The sequence below is a fragment of the Tamandua tetradactyla genome, chromosome 1 (assembly GCF_023851605.1).
Source record: "Tamandua tetradactyla isolate mTamTet1 chromosome 1, mTamTet1.pri, whole genome shotgun sequence".
In the NCBI taxonomy this organism is placed as follows: Eukaryota; Metazoa; Chordata; class Mammalia; order Pilosa; family Myrmecophagidae; genus Tamandua; species Tamandua tetradactyla.
Window position 1 is genome coordinate 94585297 of NC_135327.1, and position 24513 is coordinate 94609809.

The 24513-nt window shown below is 38.9% G+C and overlaps 1 protein-coding gene across 5 annotated transcripts in view; it reads right to left on the reverse strand.

Moving 5' to 3' along the window:
• CREB5 (cAMP responsive element binding protein 5) overlaps nucleotides 1–24513 on the reverse strand; it is a 404221-nt gene that overhangs the window by 367666 nt on the left and 12042 nt on the right. For 3 of the 5 annotated variants that reach the window (XM_077120917.1, XM_077120912.1, XM_077120923.1), the window contains exon 1: nucleotides 15719–16094. The exons of 1 other annotated variant lie outside the window; for it this stretch is intronic. In XM_077120917.1, the coding sequence (XP_076977032.1) occupies nucleotides 15719–15865 (147 nt within the window). In that variant the 5' untranslated portion in view covers nucleotides 15866–16094. Of the gene's footprint in view, nucleotides 1–15718; nucleotides 16095–16553; nucleotides 16904–24513 lie in introns of those variants that run through there. One more of the 5 variants, XM_077120941.1, reaches the window with a different exon arrangement.

A 24513-nucleotide genomic window follows, 5' to 3' on the forward strand; every position in this document is an offset into this window, starting at 1 on the left:
AATAAAAAAATGATAGGAGGGGCAGGCAACAGTGGCTTTGTGGCAGAGCTCTCACCTGCCATGCCAGAGACCCAGCCTTGATTCCCAGAGCCTGCCCATGCAGAAAAAAAAAAGGTAGGAGAAGCTCATGCGCCCTTGTGGCCCGTCCCCCACACCCACCTTTGTGTGGTGTGAAGTCAGCCTGTACTTGCATTGTGCATCCCTGGCCCTGTTCCAGAGGGAGAAGGGTAACCCCTATGTGCATACTGGGGTGCTTGCATGTCACTGCAAATCTATCAGGTGGCAGGCTCAAAGAGTGAACCAGGAAACTCCTCTCAGATTCACCCTTCTATTACTTGCCCTGCAGACAGAAGTAGCCTAGAGACTGCTAAAGTGTAAGAAACCATTAAAGCAAACTGGCCTGAGGCAAAATATTTCCTGCTTTAAGTCCTTTAGGGAAGCACCCAGGAGAGGGAGAAGGTCTGACTCAAAGGAAAAAGAGGGAGCATTCAAATGAGTGTAAATGGGGAATTCTTAAGGCCATGAGCAAGGACAAGCTCAGGACAAGACCCAGCTCAGAAAACACAGAGAGTACCCTGCACCTTATACTCATCTCAGGCTGCTCTTCTTGATAGGAGGACTAAGCTCTAAAGAAGAGCATCAGCCAATGCAGAGCCAATATGCAGACTGTGAAAGGTGGGCTTTTTTGCATTGGTCTGGTTTTTATAGCCCTGGCATTCAAAGAATCACTGTCCTGTCACTAGCTGAATACAAACTTAAGGAGCAGACAGTTCAGGGACTAAATCCCAGAATTAACACTTTAAAAATATTAAAATGTACAGTGTGTGACGAAAGATTACGATACAAACAAAGAAACAAGAAATGATGGCCCATCCAAAAGAAAGAAGATAAAAATCCAGAAACCACCAACTAAGGAGACCAGACTTTGGACATACCAGACAAAGACTTTGAAGAAATGATACTCAATACGTTCAAGGAAATAAAGGAGAACACAGAGAAAGAAAACTAGAGTGTATCAGGAAAACAATGAATGAACATTATGAGAATCTCCATAAAGAGATAGAGATTTTAAAAAGAAATAAAACTGCCCCAACTCACTCAAGATGGTGGAAGATGCTTTAGAGTACCATCCCCATACAGAAGCTTTGAACAACCAGCAAGAACTGCAGCAAGAAATACCATTTCCAAAGCCGCACAAAACTGTTAATGGACTGCAGTAACAGGGCGCGTACCCCATCGAAAAAAAAAAGATTTCTTAAAAGTGGCAGGACCTTCTGGCACCCTGGCTGGAGCCTCCTCCATCCCTCACCAGCTCAGCACAGAGCTGACCTGTGCTTCCATTGTAGATGCCTGGGGCTGGTTCCAGGGGAGAAAGCGTGGCCCATGTGGATATGCTGATAGAATGCACGTAAGGCCCAAACAATCTGGTGGTGGCCTGAGTGACTTGCCATCCTATAACTTATTTAATAAAATAATTACAATAATATTATTTCGTCAGCTGTGTAAAAGTTACCACACTAATGCAAAATGTCAATAATGGAGAAAACTGTAAAGATGTGGAACTCTGTACTTTCTGCATGATTTTTCTGTAAACCTACAATTTCTCCAATAAAAAAAAATTAAAAATAGAAACATCAGAAAACGTGGGTGATGAAATGCCATATGCACAAATACACATAACGGACACAGGCTACATAAATAAGACCTGGTCAGCTTGAGCAGCAAGGGCAAGAAGCATCGATTTTTACTAGCAAGGGTGTATCAGGTTACAGGAAAGCACACATTTAATTTTTATGAGACTGAAGGCTCACAGAAACAAAAAATCCCACTTTGTAACACATTAATGAAGCCAATGCAGGGCAACTGTAAAATATAACAAAGGAAAAAGGCTTGGTTATGTTAGCAAAATCTCTTTGAAAACAAACCATGATGGCACAACCACTCCCACATGTTATATGAATACTTGTAATCTCCTGGCCAGAGGCGAGTTGGACTCAGGTCATATCCCCAAATCCTCTTTTTTTATATAAATACATATAGATGGTATTACTCACCCCTTTTTTGGTTTCTGTAGAAAATATTTTTCATTATCTAATAAGTAAATACAAGAACCACCAATCTTCCAGCTCTCAGCCCCAACTCAGAAGAACAAATGAACCACAGCAGAAATGTGGTTTCATAGCAGAGCATCTTCTTCCAGCCAAATGTAATTTACAGCTGAATGTTTGGTTCATCTGTCACAGGAGAATTACACAACCCACCACTTACCCTGAAAATAAATATGCACTCCTCATTCAGGTAAATGAGGTCGATTCAGAAGTAAATTGACTTTGCCACTAAAACTTGCCCTTTGCAAAGAAAATAAATGTTTGAAATTTTTCTCCTGATGAAGCTGATGCAGTTGACACCGAAATCGAAAAGCCTGGTTGTAAGGCTGTCATTCATATTAAGGCTACCCCAGAAGAAGCGACAGGCCACTAGAGCTGGAAACATCTGATAATAACTCTGCTAAATCAACTCCAAGCTCTTTTATCAGTATGCAAAATCTCCCAGGCAATAATGGAGGGGGAAAGGTCAAAAGGCACATCTCCACTGACAATCACATATATGGAACTAAAACAACCTTGCAAAATGACAATGAATTTTTACTAGCCCACACAAAGCTTTTAACCACACATGACCTCCCAGATAGTTCACTTCATTCGTGCTTCACAACAGCCTTGTAAATTACAGAAGGGATCATTTTCCCTTTTATAGATTGGGAAAACTGAGGCAGCATACAGTTACTTAAATGTCTAAAGACTCATAGCCTGTTATAGGTTGAGGCAGGGTAAAAAATCCAGGTGGCCCAGGTGATAATTCCAGCATCCATTCAACCCCTCTGCTTTCTACATGGCCCTAACTCTAATGGTGTACATGATCTAATTAGAAAAATAAGTTGTTCACCCACTAAATTAAACAATAACTTCATCGAGAAAAATCACCAATGCTAAATATATACTTTTTCCACTGTTTCCAACTCAGAGTCATACATATTCTATAAATTTTAGGAATTGACACAAAAGATTCTTAATAAGTTAAAAAAAATTTTCAAAATTAAAACCACACAATAAAAGCCAGGGTCATTTCTCAGAACATATCATTTGTTAAATTATTTATACCCATATGCTTTCCTTGCTGAATACCTAGGTAAACTGTAATAGTCTTAGGTATAATTATTTACCAGTAAACTAACACCCCAGATTATATGACTCACACTTGAAGGGGGAGAAAAGTTGATGTGGTTTTAAAAATCAACAGTCTCAAATATTTAGCTATTTTATTAGCATTTACAATGATCTAAGGGGGTACAAAGTTTTATAATTCTTTTGACATTCCCATTTCTTGAAACTTCCAACTTTCTAACTATTTTCAACAAACTTTCGCGTTTCTTTTAAAGCGTTTACGCGGTATGGGACGAAATAAACATTATGATGAAGCTGCAGAGATAACGTATAAAAAAGCCTGCAAATAACTAGACGTGGGTGTGAATTTTGGCATCAACAAAAATTCTATAAAAGGAATGAAGAAATTAATGATTTAATAGTTATGGTAATTAGTAATTATATTTTCAGAGTTTCTAGGAATAATTAATTAAAGCCTACCTTTGAGGGATTATTAGCTCCATCATAAAAAGAGGCAGCAGAGACCTCACCTAGATGAACAAGTTGCCTCTGGCCACCTGAAGGCAGAGCAGCATGGCAGACACCTGGGATGGATTCCTAAGCCCTACCCGGCCTGGCTAACTAAGCCCACTTCCATCAGAAAATGCATTCTTTAAGTGGAATAAGCAAGAAGTTGTCCCTTTTCTCTCATCAACCATTCCTCTCACTGGAGTTACCGACCCTCTTCAGTTCTGATATGAGATTGTTTTTAGACTGTGGTTTCCTTGGCAGGCTGCCACATTTAAGAGTAGTTGAGTAAAGTGAGTTAAGTAGAAGTCTGGATCTTTAAAAATTGTTATTATAGTAAAAGGAAGAGGGAAACAGACAGGAATCTATAAAGAAAATTAATACCACTAACCCTATAACAACAGAAGTGGCACTGTTCTAAAAGTAAACTGTATTTACATATTTACTGTGTCATAAGTAATTCCCATATAAGGAAATAAGAACCACAAGAAGAAAACCCCTTAGTAGTAAACATACAGTTTCTAAATTCTGAAGATAAAGGGCATAGACCTTTCCCATATTTAAAAATATATATAAATTTCAATAAACAAAATGATAATATTCTGGAAAAAATGGCCAAAAAGCATGGACAGATGCGAACAGGCAATTCGCAAATTGCCAGTAAATAAATGGAAATAATGTTTAACCTCCCTTTTAATCAAATAAAAATAAATTAAAACAACTATTTATAAGTTTGGCAAACATTTCTTTTCAAATGACAATACTCAAATGCTGGGGATCATTCAGATTGTGGTCAGCCCTAGGCCTAGAGCTGATGAGGAGGAGGCAATTGGTACAAACTGACTTAAAAGCAATTAGCAAATGTAACAAGATCCACTGGCAGGAACATTAGCTTTGGAAAAATAAGAAATGCAGATGAAGCGTTACGAGCAAGCATGTTCATCACAATATTATTTATTGCCAGGGAAAAATTCAAAATAGACTATACCTCCAATAATAAAGCAGAATGGCTTAAGTAAATTAAAACAAATGGAAGATTATGCAGTCATTAAAATCATATTTTCCAAAATAAATAATGACCTTGGGGAGGTGTTCACAAAATAATGTTAAGTGGGAAAAATCCCAAGCACAAACATGAAAATACTCTATGAAATATGGCTACATGATGCGAAATGATAAAAACATAGGTTATATAAAGGATACATATCAAAATTATCCCCAGTGATTATCTTTGGTTAAGAATTTTCTTCTTTACACTTTTCTATATTTTCTACAATGATTTTTTTACCAAAAAATAGTAAATTTTAAAAAGAGGAAAGTGAGAGAATTCCCGAACTTGACATATAGTTATCGTTTTTCACCATTTTTGTTCAAGCCAGCTAAAATTTGTCCTGACTCAGAAAGGAACACACCCAGCAAATAGAATTGAGGATTAGGATTGGTTAATTTCCAGTGTTGAAACTTTGGAACTTTCCTTTCCCAGTTACCCTTTCACGAAAAACAGATGTTCTGTTTTTTCTCTTCACGATATTTTTCTCCTAAAGTTAGTTTCAGGAGGAATTTGGAGGAAGGAGAAGCCTCCAAGACCACTATTTTAAATTGTGCGCTTTCACTTTAATATAGCTTGTGTGCCTGACAGCTTGCAGAAACGCTGTAGGAAGACATACAGGCAACGGTCATAAATGACAACCAAAATATGGTTGCTGTTTATTTAAGAAAATATGCAAAGAATATGCCAAAAAACTCCTACTGGATGTTTTTCTGAATGAATTTCTTGTTACGCGCCATCACATGAAACTAAGTAATACTAGAAATCCCTACGATGTAAGGAACTCAGCCCAAAAGCATCCACCACATTGACTTAGTCATTGACCAGTCAAAATACACAACGTCTCAACTTCTTGTACAACACATGGCATAACCGTAAAATCCTATTATAAAGCTTCAGGGCTATTTTATCTTTGCCCAAGCATGGGTTTTAGTTAATAGATTTCAGAATTTCTCTTTCAAAATCAGTTCCAAGAAACAGCTAATGCAATCAGAATCACCAACAAAACTCATAGCTCTTTGCAGCCATCCCAAACCATGCAATGGCTCCCCATTGCATTTAGAATGAAATCTAAACCCCTAACTTGGCTCAGCAATCCTCATGGGATGGGACATTTGCCCAGGTCTCCAATCAGCTCACAGCATTCACCTCCTTGCCCACTATGCTTAGCCACACTGGCCTTTTTTTGCTTTCTAAACCACAGCAAAGCTCATTGCCAAGCACTATGTCTACCCCCTGCCTGAATGTTCTTCCCTTTAGTCTTCAAATTATTTGATCCAATTAAGTTTTCAACTGTGGGTCAAAAGTAAGATATCAAGTGAATGGATAAAGATACCAATTCTGTGAACTGGTAAATTAAAATCAACTTATTTTCAATTTTGCTACTCTCACTTAGGAAAGACTGACATTTATTCATCTTCAATATTTGAAAGGTACTTTTCAAACAGTTTCCTGCAAAAGAGGTAGCAAATGTCCAAGCATGAGCCAGTGCCAGAAGCAAAGGAATGAATCAGGATTCTTTACTGGTTGAAATTCAAAATCTAGAAGGCTCTGACACCAACTTCCTTGGCCTAACTATGGTGTCTTATGAGAATGGTGGTATTTACTTCCCTTATTTCATTTCAAATAGTATTTTTTTTTATTATTAATTAAAAAAAGAATTAACAAAACAATTAGAAATCATTCCAATCTACATGTACAATCAGTAATTCTTAATAACATCACATAGTTGCATATTCATCATTTCTTAGTACATTTGCATCGATTTAGAAAAAGAAATAAAAAGACAACAGAATAAGAATTAAAACAATAATAGAAAGAAAAAAACAAAAAAAACAAAAACAAAAAACCTATACCTCACATGCAGCTTCATTCAGTGTTTTAACATAATTGTATTACAATTGGGTAGTATTGTGCTGTCCATTTCTGAGTTTTTATATCCAGTCCCGTTGTACAGTCTGTATCCCTTCATCTCCAATTATCCCTTCTCTCTTTTTTTTAATTAACGGAAAAAAAGAAATTAACCCAACATTTAGAGATCATACCATTCTACACATGCAATCATTAATTCTTAACATCATCACATAGCTGCATGATCATCATTTCTTAGTACATTTGCATTGGTTTAGAAGAACTAGCAACATAACCGAAAAAGATATAGAATGTTAATATAGAGAAAAAAATAAAAGTAATAATAGTAAAATCAAAACAAAACAACACAAAACAAAACAAAAACCTATAGCTCAGATGCAGCTTCATTCAGTGTTTTAACATGATTACTTTACAATTAGGTATTATTGTGCTGTCCATTTTTGAGTTTTTGTATCTAGTCCTGTTGCACAGTCTGTATCCCTTCAGCTTCAATTACCCATTGTCTTACCCTGTTTCTAACTCCTGCTGAACTCTGTTACCAATGACATATTTCAAGTTTATTCTCGAATGTCCGTTCACATCAGTGGGACCATACAGTATTTGTCCTTTAGTTTTTGGCTGGATTCACTCAGCATAATATTCTCTAGGTCCATCCATGTTATTACATGGTTCATAAGTTTATCTTGTCTTAAAGCTGCATAATATTCCATCATATGTATATACCACAGTTTGTTTAGCCACTCTTCTGTTGATGGAGATTTTGGCTGTTTCCATCTCTTTGCAATTGTAAATAATGCTGCTATAAACATTGGTGTGCAAATGTCCGTTTGTGTCTTTGCCCTTAAGTCCTTTGAGTAGATACCTAGCAATGGTATTGCTGGGTCGTATGGCAGTTCTATATTCAGCTTTTTGAGGAACCGCCAAACTGCCTTCCACAGTGGTTGCACCCTTTGACATTCCCACCAACAGTGGATAAGTGTGCCTCTTTCTCCGCATCCTCTCCAGCACTTGTCATTTTCTGTTTTGTTGATAATGGCCATTCTGGTGGGTGTGAGATGATATCTCATTGTGGTTTTGATTTGCATTTCTCTAATGGCCAGGGACATTGAGCATCTCTTCATGTGCCTCTTGGCCATCCGTATTTCCTCTTCTGAGAGGTGTCTGTTCAAGTCTTTTTCCCATTTTGTAATTGGGTTGGCTGTCTTTTTGTTGTTGAGATGAACAATCTCTTTATAAATTCTGGATACTAGACCTTTATCTGATATATCATTTCCAAATATTGTCTCCCATTGTGAAGGCTGTCTTTCTACTTTCTTGATGAAGTTCTTTGATGCACAAAAGTGTTTAATTTTGAGGAGTTCCCATTTATTTATTTCCTTCTTCAGTGCTCTTGCTTTAGGTTTAAGGTCCATAAAACCGCCTCCAGTTGTAAGATCCATAAGATATCTCCCAACATTTTCCTCTAACTGTTTTATGGTCTTAGACCTAATGTTTAGATCTTTGATCCATTTTGAGTTAACTTTTGTATAGGGTGTGAGAGATGGGTCTTCTTTCATTCTTTTGCATATGGATATCCAGTTCTCTAGGCACCATTTATTGAAGAGACTGCTCTGTCCCAGGTGAGTTGGCTTGACTGCCTTATCAAAGATCAAATGTCCATAGATGAGAGGGTCTATATCTGAGCACTCCATTCGATTCCATTGGTCGATATATCTATCTTTATGCCAATACCATGCTGTTTTGACCACTGTGGCTTCATAATATGCCTTAAAGTCAGGCAGCGCGAGACCTCCAGCTTCGTTTTTTTTCCTCAAGATGTTTTTAGCAATTCGGGGCACCCTGCCCTTCCAGATAAATTTGCTTATTGGTTTTTCTATTTCTGAAAAATAAGTTGTTGGGATTTTGATTGGTATTGCATTGAATCTGTAAATCAATTTAGGTAGGATTGACATCTTAATTATATTTAGTCTTCCAATCCATGAACACGGTATGCCCTTCCATCTATTTAGGTCTTCTGTGATTTCTTTTAGCAGTTTTTTGTAGTTTTCTTTATATAGGTTTTTTGTCTCTTTAGTTAAATTTATTCCTAGGTATTTTATTCTTTTAGTTGCAATTGTAAATGGGATTCGTTTCTTGATTTCCCCCTCAGCTTGTTCATTACTAGTGTATAGAAATGCTACAGATTTTTGAATGTTGATCTTGTAACCTGCTACTTTGCTGTACTCATTTATTAGCTCTAGTAGTTTTGTTGTGGATTTTTCCGGGTTTTCGACGTATAGTATCATATCGTCTGCAAACAGTGATAGTTTTACTTCTTCCTTTCCAATTTTGATGCCTTGTATTTCTTTTTCTTGTCTAATTGCTCTGGCTAGAACCTCCAACACAATGTTGAATAATAGTGGTGATAGTGGACATCCTTGTCTTGTTCCTGATCTTAGGGGGAAAGTTTTCAATTTTTCCCCATTGAGGATGATATTAGCTGTGGGTTTTTCATATATTCCCTCTATCATTTTAAGGAAGTTCCCTTGTATTCCTATCTTTTGAAGTGTTTTCAACGGGAAAGGATGTTGAATCTTGTCGAATGCCTTCTCTGCATCAATTGAGATGATCATGTGATTTTTCTGCTTTGATTTGTTGATATGGTGTATTACATTAATTGATTTTCTTATGTTGAACCATCCTTGCATACCTGGGATGAATCCTACTTGGTCATGATGTATAATTCTTTTAATGTGCTGTTGGATACGATTTGCTAGAATTTTATTGAGGATTTTTGCATCTGTATTCATTAGAGAGATTGGTCTGTAGTTTTCTTTTTTTGTAATATCTTTGCCTGGTTTTGGTATGAGGGTGATGTTGGCTTCATAGAATGAATTAGGTAGTTTTCCCTCCACTTCGATTTTTTTGAAGAGTTTGAAGAGAATTGGTACTAATTCTTTCTGGAACGTTTGGTAGAATTCACATGTGAAGCCATCTGGTCCTGGACTTTTCTTTTTAGGAAGCTTTTGAATGACTAATTCAATTTCTTTACTTGTGATTGGTTTGTTGAGGTCATCTATGTCTTCTTGAGTCAAAGTTGGTTGTTCATGTCTTTCCAGGAACCCGTCCATTTCCTCTAAATTGTTGTATTTATTAGCGTAAAGTTGTTCATAGTATCCTGTTATTACCTCCTTTATTTCTGTGAGGTCAGTAGTTATGTCTCCTCTTCCATTTCTGATCTTATTTATTTGCATCCTCTCTCTTCTTCTTTTTGTCAATCTTGCTAAGGGCCCATCAATCTTATTGATTTTCTCATAGAACCAACTTCTGGCCTTATTGATATTCTCTATTGTTTTCATGTTTTCAATTTCATTTATTTGTGCTCTAATCTTTGTTATTTCTTTCCTTTTGCTTGCTTTGGGGTTAGCTTGCTGTTCTTTCTCCAGTTCTTCCAAATGGATAGTTAATTCCTGAATTTTTGCCTTTTCTTCTTTTCTGATATAGGCATTTAGAGCAATAAATTTCCCTCTTAGCACTGCCTTTGCTGCGTCCCATAAGTTTTGATATGTTGTGTTTTCATTTTCATTCGCCTCGAGGTATTTGCTAATTTCCCTTGCAATTTCTTCTTTGACCCAGTCGTTGTTTAGGAGTGTGTTGTTGAGCCTCCACGTATTTGTGAATTTTCTGGCACTCTGCCTATTATTGATTTCCAACATCATTCCTTTATGGTCCGAGAAAGTGTTGTGTAAGATTTCAATCTTTTTAAATTTGTTAAGACTTGCTTTGTGACCCAGCATATGGTCTATCTTTGAGAATGATCCATGAGCACTTGAGAAAAAGGTGTATCCTGCTGTTGTGGGATGTAATGTCCTATAAATGTCTATTAAGTCTAGTTCATTTATAGTAATATTCAGATTCTCTATTTCTTTGTTGATCCTCTGTCTAGATGTTCTGTCCCTTGATGAGAGTGGTGAGTTGAAGTCTCCAACTATTATGGTATATGAGTCTATTTCCCTTTTCAATGTTTGCAGTATATTCCTCACGTATTTTGGGGCATTCTGATTCGGTGCATAAATATTTATGATTGTTATGTCTTCTTGTTTAATTGTTCCTTTTATTAGTATATAGTGTCCTTCTTTGTCTCTTTTAACTGTTTTACATTTGAAGTCTAATTTGTTGGATATTAGTATAGCCACTCCTGCTCTTTTCTGGTTGTTATTTGCATGAAATATCTTTTCCCAACCTTTCACTTTCAACCTATGTTTATCTTTGGGTCTAAGAAGTGTTTCCTGTAGACAGCATATAGAAGGATCCTGTTTTTTAATCCATTCTGCCAATCTATGTCTTTTGATTGGGGAATTCAGTCCATTGACATTTAGTGTTATTACTGTTTGGATAATATTTTCCTCTAACATTTTGCCTTTTGTATTATATATATCATATCTGATTTTCCTTCTTTCTACACTCTTTTCCATATCTCTCTCTTCTGTCTTTTTGTATCTGACTCTAGTGCTCCCTTTAGTATTTCTTGCAGAGCTGGTCTCTTGGTCACAAATTCTTTCAGTGACTTTTTGTCTGAGAATGTTTTAATTTCTCCCTCATTTTTGAAGGATAATTTTGCTGGATATAGGAGTCTTGGTTGGCAGTTTTTCTCTTTTAGTATTTTAAATATATCATCCCACTGTCTTCTAGCTTCCATGGTTTCTGCTGAGAAATCTACACAAAATCTTATTGGGTTTCCCTTGTATGTAATGGATTGTTTTTCTCTTGCTGCTTTCAAGATCTTCTCTTTCTCTTTGACCTCTGACATTCTAACTAGTAAGTGTCTTGGAGAACGCCTATTTGGGTCTAATCTCTTTGGGGTGCACTGCACTTCTTGGATCTGTAATTTTAGGTCTTTCATAAGAGTTGGGAAATTTTCAGTGATAATTTCTTCCATTAGTTTTTCTCCTCCTTTTCCCTTCTCTTCTCCTTCTGGGACACCCACAACACGTATATTTGTGCGGTTCATATTGTCCTTGAGTTCCCTGATACCCTGTTCAAATTTTTCCATTCTTTTCCCTATAGTTTCTGTTTCTTTTTGGAATTCAGATGTTCCATCCTCCAAATCACTAATTCTATCTTCTGTCTCTTTAAATCTATCATTGTAGCTATCCATTATTTTTTCTATGTTTGCTACTTTATCCTTCACTTCCATAAGTTCTGCGATTTGTTTTTTCAGTTTTTCTATTTCTTCTTTATGTTCAGCCCACGTCCTCTTCATGTCCTCCCTCAATTTATCGATTTCATTTTTGAAGAGGTTTTCCATTTCTGTTCGTATATTCAGCATTAGTTGTCTCAGCTCTTGTGTCTCATTTGAGCTATTGGTTTGTTCCTTTGACTGAGCCATATTCTCAATCTTTTGAGCGTGGACAGTTATCTTCTGCTGCTGGCGTCTGGGCATTTATTCAGATTTCTCTTGGTGTTGGACCCAGCAAGGTTGTAATATTTTTCTGTGAAATCTCTGGGTTCTGTTTTTCTTATCCTGCCCAGTAGGTGGCGCTCGTGGCACACGTTTGTCTGCGGGTCCCACCAGTAAAAGGTGCTGTGGGACCTTAAACTTTGGAAAACTCTCGCCGTCCTGGGGGTTCGCTAGCCGAAGCGGCTTGAGCCGGCCCGGGGTCCAAACGCAGGGAGGGTTGCTGGTCGCCGCAGCCAGGGAAAGAGCCTGTCCGAATTTCCTAGTCGGCCCTGGGCAACAAGCGTGGCGGGAGGGCGCCAGCGGCAGCGGCCCGCCCGAGAGAGTGCACGTTCCCCGGGAGTCACGGGTTTGGAAGGGGCCTCCCCCACCCGTCACCGTTCTCCGCGGCCTGGGGGTTTCCGATCCAATTCTCTCAGTTGGTCCGGGGGCTGCGCGTGGTGTGGGCGCCAGCCGTCTTTGTTTCAGGGGACCGCCTCTCCAATTCTCCCAGCCGGCCCGGGAAGGGGGAAGGGAGTAACTCCGGCCGCTTGCCACCCCGCCCGGTAAGGCCCGCGCGCCTCGGCGATCTCACCCGAGCTGCTTCTCTCAGCCAGCCAGCCGTTCCAGGATGGGGTACGCTGTCTTTTTTATCTCTGTTGTGGCTTTGGGCGCTTTCTGTATCGTTTCTACTCCCCTAGTAGGTGTCCTGGAGAAGAAACTAAGATCCGCGCGTCTTACTAAGCCGCCATCTTCCAGGAAGTCCTCAAATAGATACAGTATGCACTCATAGTATTGTTTACAAATACTGCTGTGGCATGCGGTCTCTGAGGTGGTCCCTAATGAAATTCACCTCCTGCATTTTTAAAATCGCCTCTTCTTGAGTACAGGTTGGACCGAGTGACTTCCTCCTAACCAACAGAGTGGAGCAAATATGCTGACATGTCACTTCTGAGATTAGGTTACAAAAAAGACCCTGACTTCCTCTCATTTTCTTCCTCTTAGAGCCCTTGTTCACCCTTAGGGTAGCTACTGCCACATTGTGGGTTGCGCTACGGAGAGGCTCCTGGAGCAAGGACTTGCTGTCTGCAGCCAACAGCCACATAAGTAAGGTTGGTCATGGACTTTCAGAAGATTGCCAACAGCCAGGTGAGTGCATGTGGAAGCCGAGCCTCAACTAGTTGAGGATTGAGATGGCTGTGGTCCTGGTGAACACCGTGATTGCAGCCCTGTGAGAAACGCCAAGCCAGGGTACCCAGCTAAGCCACACCCAGATTCCAGGACAGAAACTCTGAGATAATAAATGTATGTTGTTTGGGGATCATTTGTTACGCAGAGTAGGTAACTGTTTATAGATAAATGCTTATATCCCATACTACATACTTAGCATTTTCTTTTCTTTCTGGAGTATAATAAAAGGAAATTTTAGCTGCCTAAATTATAAGGAGAAAATCTTAGGTAGTATAGCGATGGGGGATATTCAGAACTAGAAATAATCAATCAGGATAAATCCCAAAGTGAATAATAGCTATATATAGTACATTAATCTTAATAGCTACTCATAGTTTTTATAGCATTTTAAAATCTAACTTTTCACATTCGTGGTCATTTACTTCTTATACAAAGGCTATGAAGTAAATGCTATTATTATTTTCATCCTACAGATGAGCAGGCTGAGACTCTACGGATTCCTAGACCCCAGGAATGAAGGCAAGGCCCTTTCTATCTTGTTCATTGCTACTCCCCCACTGCCTAGCTCTGGGCATAGCACTGTCAATGCGTAGGTTGAGTGGATGCTGTCCACAGCAATATTATCTATAAAGATGGTGCCTTTTTCATGAAGTTCTCCAACTGACATATATTCATGCATCAATCGATCAGTCTCTCTCCCTACATCCATGTATGTGAGTGTCTGTGCATGTGTGCATATATACATGCAAATGCGTGTGCTAAACAACACGGGTACTTACTTCTGAAGACTCATTCTAGCTTTAAGGAGTGTAAAGAGGATATTTCCTAATTTAATCCTGTGCATTTCATAGAGCTCTACACTGTCAAAGACAAAAACTTTTGTGAGTTAGCAACCCTTTCTCAGTAAATCAAATCTCTTCCCTCACATACCATTTCCTATCATCTCCAGGGAGAAAGCTGGAGACAACAGACCATCTGAAGAGTCACCAAAGGAGGTCATCGACCAGCTGAGAGCCGCTTGTCCCACACAACGCCTCCCTCCCCTGCTGTACCTCACCTCCCCTGCCCTGATAAACACGGGGAGTACTAAGTAATAGGTATTCTCAAAGGTCATTCTATTAAAAAATCACTGCTCACATTAGCGTCACAACAACAAAGTTGTTGACCAGGAAACAGGTATGTGGGAATTATGATCAGGAAATTTAAACCTTCCTTTTCAGAGTTTCAGTCAAGTGATCATTCAGTCTTCAACCATATCCAGTCTCTCCCCACATATTAACTAACAAAAATGTGTTTGTTCAGAAAAGGAATGTGGAATCATTAAGTAATCAAGGACTCTACACTTTAACATTAAAAGAAAATTGTTGCATATATAATTACTCTTATAATTATATGGTTACAATAAGATTATATTATATATATTTATATATATATATATGTATGTATAAAATAGAGGAACTGAAGCATGCCCTACGCAAAGTAATGAATTAATAATGGTCACTCATTTGTTCAGCAAATATTGAAGCTACGTGGAGACTTATCTGCTGGGAATATGATGATGAACAAAATAAATTCAGATTCTAGTGAGACAGGCTTTGTGCATGCAAGGACTTGAAATTCCAGTGGGTTTGGGCCCAGTGAGCAAAGAGCTTGTGCTGCAAGATGATGCTAGCCTACATGATGTCAAAGGCTGTGCTCTTGACTGTATCTTTTTATTTATTTATTTATTTACATGGGCAGGCACTGGGAATTGAACCCGGCTCTCTAGCATGGCAGGCGAGTACTCTGTCTGCTGAGCCACCATGGCCCACCCACTTGACTGTGTCTTATATCAGCAGTCCAGACCCCTCACTGGAACTCCAGACTCAGCATCCAGTTGTCTACTAGACATGTCCTCATCTGTGTGAGGCCCAAAACTGAACTCCTAGTCTTTCCCACCTAAGCTGTCCCACCCTCAAGCTTCCCATCTCAGTTAATGACCACTCCATCCTTGCAGTGTCCCAGTTCAAAAACATTGGCATCTTCCCTGACATCCAATCTGTCAGCAAGTCCTGCCAGCTTTACCTTTGAAATACAGCTAAAGTCCAGTGTATCACATGACCTCTCCTACAATTATCCATTCCAAGTTATGACTATCTCTTGACTACTAATTGGTCTCCACCCACCACCTTTACAGTATAAAGGGTGATCTTAATATGTAATGTATTCTATATTCAAAACCCTCCAATGGATTCCCAAATCAATGAGGTTATGAAAGGTCACAGGACAATCTACAAGCCCCTATCTCCCACTATTTCCACATCTGCCTTCTTGAAATTCCTCAACCTACCAGGACATCTGTACTAGCAACTCCTTTTCCTAGAAAACTCTTTCTCCACATATCTGCAGGAACTAGTTCTTTACTTCAGCAGGTCTCTACTCAAAAGTTACTTCATCAGAGAAGCCATCCCTCACTACCCCATTTGAAGTGTACCTCCTCCATCTGAAATATGGAAGTTTGTCTTCCTTTTTAGCACTTACCACTATATGATGCATTATATATTTACATATTTGTGTATTACTTCCTCCCATAAGAGTAGAGCTGTTGTCTGTTTGGTCCATTGCCATTTCACAAGAATCTGCAATCTGGTCTACACCCCCAGAAAAGCCATGTTCTTTAATCCTCATTCAGTATTGCTGGGTAGAATCTTTTTTATTGTTTCCATGGAGATGTGACCCACTCAACTGAGGGTGGTAACTTTTGCTTAGGTGTTTCCCATGGAGATGTGTCTCCACCCATTCAAGGTGAGGATACTTTCTGGAGCCCTTTAAAGGGGAACCATTTTAGAAAGAGCCTACAGAGCCCACACAGCCAGAGAACTTTGGGGATGCAGATAGAAAACATCCCTGGGGAAGCCTTATGATATGAGAAAAGAAAGCTAGCAGATGTCGCCATGTGCCTTTCCAGCTGACAGAGGTGCTCTGGACCCCTTCACCTTTCTTAAATCAAGTTTATCATTCCCTGGATGCCTTAGTTTGGACATTTTCACAGCCTTAGAACCGCAAGCTTATAACTTAATAAATTCCCTTTTTAAAAAGCCATTCCATTTCTGGTATATTGCATTCTGGCAGCTTTTGCAAACTAAAACACTTGCAAACTCTTTCTCCAGACATCTGTAGGAATTAGTCCCTCACTTCAGCAGGTCTCTACTCAAAAGTCACCTCATCAGAGAAGTCATCCCTCACTACCCCATCTGAAGTGTCCTCCTCCATCTGAAATATGGAAGGGCACACTCTAAATACTTACTCTGTTTATTTCCCTTTTTAGCCCATACCACTATATAATGCATTACATATTTACATATTTGTTTATTACCTTGTCAAATTAAAATTTAAGTCCCATAAGAGTAGAGACGTTGTCTGTTAGGTCCACTGCCATATTGTAAGAACCTGAAAGAGTAGAACATTCTGCTTAACGAGTGATAGCATTTCTCACCCTCTTTTGTAATCATTTGACTCTGTTTCTCTGACATAGTATCTGGCACACAGAAGACACACAAAAACTGTCGAATGAATAAATAAATAAATAAAAGTGGGCTTTGATTTAGAAATGGAAAGCCTTCTTATTTATAAAGGGAATGTCTAGATAGTGTTTCCTGATGGGGGAAAAAAGCAAAGCGATTTAGATGCAAAACAGGAATATTGTTAGAGCTCAGCTTGGAAAGGGAAGGGAAGTTTTCTTCCCTGAAACAGAAAGAAAGGAAGAGGTCAGAGGAGAAAATGATGCATTTTATGATGGGGTGAAGGAAAACCAACGGAGCTCATATGGTGGCAAAAGGGTGGAGCCAGAGGCTGGAAAAGGATGGAAACAGTGCTATTGGCTCCTGAGGGCACAGTAATAGTCATTGCATGCCCAGAATGTCCCAGCCAAACAAAACACAATCTCTTAAAACCCAGACTTTCTCATTTCCAAGACTTAAAGGGAGAAAAGGATAGTGGTCAACAGCGCTTGAGCAAGTTATTTGACCTCTCTGAGACTCAGTTCCCTCATCTGTAAAATAGGGATAATGACACCTGATGGGTAAAGTTATTAGGGGATTTAATTAGATGATGCATGTAAAATGCTAAGCACAATACCTGGCAAGCTGCTTGCTATGACTACCACTATGGCCAATTCCATGCCCAAACCTACCACTTCTCCTAATAACCAAGCCCCCAACCAGCATCACTTCTACAGGTTATATCCTACCACCACCACTACCACCACTTACAACCACTATCAATCCAACCTCAACTATTACTACTACCACAACTTACCAGTTCTATGACTTTGGGAAAGTCAAAAATGCTTTAAGATGTGTCCTCATCAGAAAATAGGTAGAAAAGTCTATGATTATAATGATAAGAAACGATTTCCCTACCAGGTTGCTTTAAGGTTCAAAGTGAAGCATAAAAAATACTTTATAAATTATACAAAAGGCTTTATAAATGTTGTTTTTTGCTGTTGTTGTTTTGGGCTTAGACTTAAATAGAGCACTTTACATAAGCTCTAGGAACAGCCAGGCAGGTGTCACCAGATGACAAAATTGAATGCCAAAGAGGTTAAGTGACTTACTCAGAGTCACGAGGTGATGGCACTAAGAATCAGAATTTGAGCCCTACTCCCAGGCTCCTTCAGATGATAAATCAAAAATACATCGGGCAGTGTGATGGTGGCTCAGCAGGCAGAATTCTTGCCTGCCATGCCTGAGACCCTGGTTCGATTCCCGGTGCCTGTCCATGCAAAATAATAATAATTAAAAAAAAATACATCCAGTACCCTTTTCCCCTCCATTCTACTGCACCGGGGTCTTCCTGCAAATCCACCTCTAACACTGAATAGAAGAGAATTCTGTGCACCAAACAGGTATTTCAAAGTTGCAGAGACAGTGTCTAATGCTTGCTATTCTAGAGCCTCTTGAGAATCTTTACAAAAGGTCTATAGTTTTTGAATCCACCACAAAACCTGGAATCAAGATCAGCCTTCTTCCAGGATATAGCAGGTAAGCCTCTCACATACAAATAAGGGATCTGTGAAAGGTGCTTTCCCTCTCCAGCTAAGGAGAGCAAAGAGTCACTTTTAATGATGTGTGCTATTGGGCTACAAAATGACCATCTCCAGAGTCCTTTCATAATAAAATTATAAAACCCCAGAGAAGAAATACCTTGAATGTCTAATATCATATTAACATCTCAGCTCTGAAGAAGTAAGATGAGAGAGAAGTTCCATAAGAAGAGCGGGAAGGGAATAGGGTTTGGAGTAGACACTCAGTCTCTGAAGAAAGACAGCAGGTCCCTGAGTGCACGGTCCAGGCATTTCTGGGGAATGGAATGTGCTAAAAGGAAGAGGGCCAGAGATAAAAGAAATGAAAGACGCGCAAGGGCAGCCTAGACAAATCTGAGGCTGTCACAATTTTGCCTAAGCCTATCCCTAAAGGAAGGCTTTTTTATTCAACCAGCGTCAGGAGAAGGAGAGGTTTTTCAGGGTACATATTTTTCTTGCCAAAAGATTGGTCAAGTGTTTTTTAGATCATAAAAAAAACCCCACAGTGAACTTAAATGACAAGCAATAGGGAATGGTTAAGAAAATGATGGTATATCGACTAAATGGAATATTATAAAAAACCATAATTTTGAAGATTGAGCAGTCATGTGAAAAATGTCTGTGGTATGGTTTTGAGTGAAAGAAGCAGAATTTCATACATATCTATGCTCTGATTAAAACTGCTTAAAAATTATGATAACCTCTGGACAAGGTTATGGAAGAGAATGTAAAAACTAAAAATCACTGATATGTGAGAGCCATGAGATTCTCTCTGATTTATCCCCAGCCACCTCGACCTCCATTTTTGGATTTCTAAAATATCATTACAATGGCCTTTAAAGGATAGAATTTAAATTGAGGCAATGCTCAGGGGGAAGGAAACATTCATCAATACCCAAAAATCTCCTTAGGCTGGTCCTCCCAGGAACCCTGACCAGGTTCTAATGCTGGTAATAGGAAAGTCAGGACAAAGTACAATGCATGGGTATCCTCTTAACCAATTCACTCAGGATTAATTAGCCGTTCACTATATATAAAGGACTATATGAAAGTTTCTATGGAGGAAATTAAAACTGAGCAATATTAAGTTTCTTGCTGTTACAGAACTTACAACCAAGGGAGGGAATTTGTGACAAACACACAAAAAAACCACAATAGTAGGTAAAATTCAAAGAAAGGAATCATAAGAAAAAATATTAACAAAACACTGCGAAATCAATTAATTTTGCCTTCAGTTTTTGGTTTAAGAGATCAGGAAACTTTATGAAGAGATGATGCTTGTGATGGGTTTTGGAGAGTAATGTTTCCACAGGCAGGTGTGTGTGGGGGTGTAGGCCATCAGGGTGTGTGTGAGTGTGTGTGTGTGTGTGTGTGATTGGGTGGGTGTGCTAGAGGAGAGTAGGAGGCATTCCAGGCAAGAGGAGAGTCTGAACATGGCAGAGAGGCACTCAACACAAACAAGAATTCATTGCAAACCTGGCTTAAATGCAGGAATACTGGCTCGGGTAAGTCTAGGGGCCTTAAGACGGGACACCAGAGAAGGCTCTTGCTCAGGGTAATGAGATGTTCAGAGCCACAGAGTGGAAAGATTCATAATGTACCCAAAATGAAAAAAAGTCTGAGCAGACACTAGATAAAACTGGTGACAAACTCAAACTCCCACATTTACCGTTTTCATTACACTGGGCAAACCACTTAACCTCTGCGCCTCATTTTACACATGTTTGAAAGGGGGAGATTCCAGTCTCTTAATAGATTTGTAAGGACTGATATGGTAGAATAAAAGAGTAAGCTCAATAAAGACTTGAATAATTCTCTTCCCCTTAATCTTCACTTCAGAGATGGAATTACTTTAGGAGACAGGGCGGAAAGACAAACATCCGAGATCCCAGGTGACATGGAGTCTAGTACACTTGGTAATGACATGGCTGCCAAGGGAAAAGGCAGCCAGTGATTGTCATGAAGGGGGAAGCCTGGGGCCAGAAGATGATGGCGATCCCAGCTGAAATGGGCACATCTGGAGAACTGGTCTGAGGGTTAGTTCACCTTTGAACAATGTGAAAATTAAGGAATAGTAGCAGTCTATCTAGGAGGAAATATCCAGGGTAAAGTTGGAAATAGAAATAATAGATGAGGAGAGAGGTGTGGACTAGAGACACAGAAGATGTGTGATTTTTAGAAGTTGTCCCTTCCTATTACTGAGCTCTGTCGTGCTCCATCGACCTCTCACCACTGCTCATCTTGATGGATTCATCTCAAGTTCAAAATATCCTATATGGCTCAAATTTCAATTGAATTTAGCACCCTGTATTTTCCTCCAAGATATGCATTTTTAAGCAGCTTTATTGAAATATAATACACACACCATAAAATTCACTCATTTAAAGTATTCAGTAGTATTTTCACAGATCTGTGCAACCATCACACAATCAATTTTAGAACATTTTCATTACCCCAAAAGAAATCCCATATCCATTAGTCATCATGCCTGAATCCCCCCCATCCCCCTTGGCAACCACTAATCTTTGTCTCTAAAAATTTCCCTTGCATAGACATTTCATATAAATGGAATCATATATAATACGTGGTCTTTTGCATCTGGCTTCTTTCACTAAGTGTAATGTTTTCAAGGTTAATCCATGTTGTAACATGTATTATACTTTATTTCTTTTTATTGCCAAATAATATTTCATTGCGTGGATATACCACATTTTCTTTTTTTATTTTTATTTTATTTTCTTTTTTCTTTTTGCTCTGTTTTTTTTTATATACCTCATTTTCTTGATCAATTCATTAGTTGATAAACTTTTGGATTTTTCCAGTTTTGGACTATTATGAATAGTGCTGCTATGACCACTGATGTAGCTTTTATTTTTATGAACACATTTTCTTTCCTCTTGGGCATACACCTAAGAGTGGAATTGCTGGGTAATATAGTAACTCTATGTTTAACGTTTAAGGAACTGCCAAACTGTTTCCCAAAGCAGTTGCACCATTTCACATCCCCACCAATTGTGTTTAAAGGCTCCAATTTCTCCACATCTTTGCCAACACTGGTTCTTATCTGTCTTCTTGATTATAATCATGCTAGTGGTTGTGAAGTGATACCAACTTGTGTTTTTTATTTGCTCTTCCCTGATGGCTAGTGATGTTAAGCATTTTTTTTCATGTGCTTACACCCTTTTGTATTTCTTCTTTGGAAAACTACCTACTCAGAATCTTTGTTCATTTTTTAATTGTATTTGTGTTTTTATTATGTGTTTTCAATCTTGCTGCTTAATATGCTGCATAAAAATGCATATCTTGGAGGAAAATACAGGGTGCTAAATTCAATTGAAATTTGAGCCATATAGGATATTTTGAACTTGAGATGAATCCATCAAGATGAGCAGTGGTGAGAGGTCGATGGAGCACGACAGAGCTCAGTAATAGGAAGGGACAACTTCTAAAAATCACACAGCTTCTGTGTCTCTAGTCCACACCTCTCTCCTCATCTATTATTTCTAATTTCCAACTTTACCCTGGATATTTCCTCCTAGATAGACTGCTACTATTCCTTAATTTTCAATGTACAAAACAAAGGTGGCATATAGGCATAAACAATCTACCAACTAGAAAGAAAACTTTTTCCTGCATTGAAGCATCTATGTTTCCTTGGTGTGAGTGCACATTTATAAGAGGTGGTTTTTATCCCTGTGCTTAAATATTAGTACATCTAAACAATGAGTGTTGAGCTTGGCAGGGTGATAAACTAGATATCTACTTAATCCTTTGTTCTAAGGCTAATGGTGTTGTCTTTTTGCAGTTGCTTTTTCACAAATCCTGGAGACAATTTCAAGACCAAACCAAGATCAATGCCCACAGTAGCAAATCAATTAATCAGTGCAAGCATATGCATTTATTTTAAAGTGAAACCTTGAGGCTGAACCTGTGTTTTGCTAACTTTTTCCCACACCTGCCAATATATGGATTCCCATCCCTGAATATTTGTTCTAAGTTTTTTTGGGGGGGTTCAGTAGAGGTTTATTTTTAACATGTTCTAAGTACTGTCTGGTTATAATCCAAATCACACCCCATCTGCCGATTCCATGGGACCCCACTATTACTTGCTTTGGGTGCTGCCCGCTGGACGCAGACTGACTCATCCCACTGGGCATCCCTTGACAGCACCATGACCATCCCCCAAAAACTCGGCCCTACCCCCAGCCAGAGCTGCAAGGGTTTGGTGCTGCCTGAGGGAGGGATTCCTCACTACCTGTCGGGGCTACTCTTTAACAAAGAAGTTATTAAAACTCTACTGTCTTACAACCCAATTACTGCCATCACAGTTTTGAGGGAAAATTGCATTTTGAATTTTTATTCATAGTTATTTTCTGTTCTCTTCTGAGAACTCATATACAAGCTCATAGGAGCACTGGGTCAGATTCCCTCACCTCCACTATCATCACAAAGGACAACCCCGACTTCATTACTGGGTCAAGCTTACCCTGGCTTACTCTTCCCTTAGAATGAGTAGCTCCTCACCCTTTCCTTCATCTTCCATATTGATCTTGCCTCTTCAATGGCTTTTGAAGAGGCATCGTAATCCAAGTCACCATCTCTTCTTACATGGACAACGACAAAAGCTCCCTAACTGGGTTTTCTGCCTCCAGATTTGCACTCCTTCACTCTCATCCCATAACAGTTTATTGCAGTGATTTATTTTGGTGCCACTCTTTCCTGTAAGTTCTGTGAGGAGAGGGACTGTGTCTGTTTTGATCAAGTATCCCCTAGTAGTGGCACATAGTAAGTGCTCAGTAAAAATATATGATGAATAAATGAAGGAAAAAGGGAGGAAGGGAGAGCGGGAGGATGGAAGGAAGGAAAGGAGTTCTTAGTATTTCATGCTAACATATTCCAGTAGGAGCCCCCCAACAGTCTAGCACACAGATGAACTTAGGCTCAAGCAGGGCTCCTGGTATTTTGGTTGGAAGGGGAGCTTCTTTGTTTACTTATGGTCACTGCTACTTCTGAGTAAAAAAGAGTACACTTGATTCCATAATTATGTGTGGCTATCATAACTACAGAAACAGAGCATAAAGAGGAGATGAGAAGGAGGAGGAAGGGAGGGAAAGGTATCTGAACTCTAAGTATGGTACTTCAGCCCATATCACACCATTCTTATGAATCTTGGTTTCTTCATCCATCAACCAGGAATGATAATAACTCTCCTGCATATTCACAGTATTGTTATACTACCCTAATGAAGTAATTCATATGAAATTACTTTGGAAACCCTAAGAATGTGAGGTACTTTAATTGAGTTGTTGCCTAGGCATGAGTTCTTAAGGAAACAGGTAGCTATACTCATAGAGAAAAATAAACAACAACCCAATTAATGTTAATGATCATTTCCAGTTATACAAATTAGCATAAGTTCATTAACTTAAGTTACATTTTTAGCTTAATGTTTGTAATGTAGTCACAAATATATATAGGTTGCACCATATGAAATTATTCATACTCAACCATGGCATGGACCATGCTTATATGTGAATATGTTCCTATAACTATAGCACTAGAAAGCATCTCAAGAAGCCTGAGCCCAAGTGTTCTATTCTGGAGTACATGGTTTCTTGGAGTCCATTAGCCTTCTCAAGAGCATATACATGCCTATGAGCCAATTTCCTGGGAATGCGTCCTTAACTTTCATTGGATTGTTAAAAAGTCTATCATTATCCAAAAAGTCCAGGAGCAGCTGCTCAGTCTCCTTTCTACTACTTCCAGATATATATTATAAGAGTTGTGGATGCTCCAAGTCCAGGGAAGTGGCTGATTTCTGAGATAGTCCATCCCACTGATGTGTAGCTTTACTTGTTTCAAAATTCTTCCCTTTTTAGAGTCAAAATAGCAAACATGGCAATTACAGCACCCTCATTTCCTGCCCAAACTCTCACTGTTTTGCCCAGAAGCACAGAGAATAAAGTCAGAAATCAGAGTGCTTCCTTTCCATTTAATATTCCCTGATATCAAGAACAATCCTGAGCCTTTTTTACAAGCCAAATATTTCTAATGTTCTCCACCAATCCATCTATGATAGGCTTCCAGAACTTCTAGCTCCCAGATTGTCCCCTTTAGACAACTTCTCGTTCATCAATGTCCCTTTAAAGCATAGATTTACATTTCCTTACATAAACTACAAGGTTGTTTGCCTGATGCTTTTTCACTGATCTCAGCTGAGTTTATTCCTGCACTGAGAAAGGTGGTCAGAGCC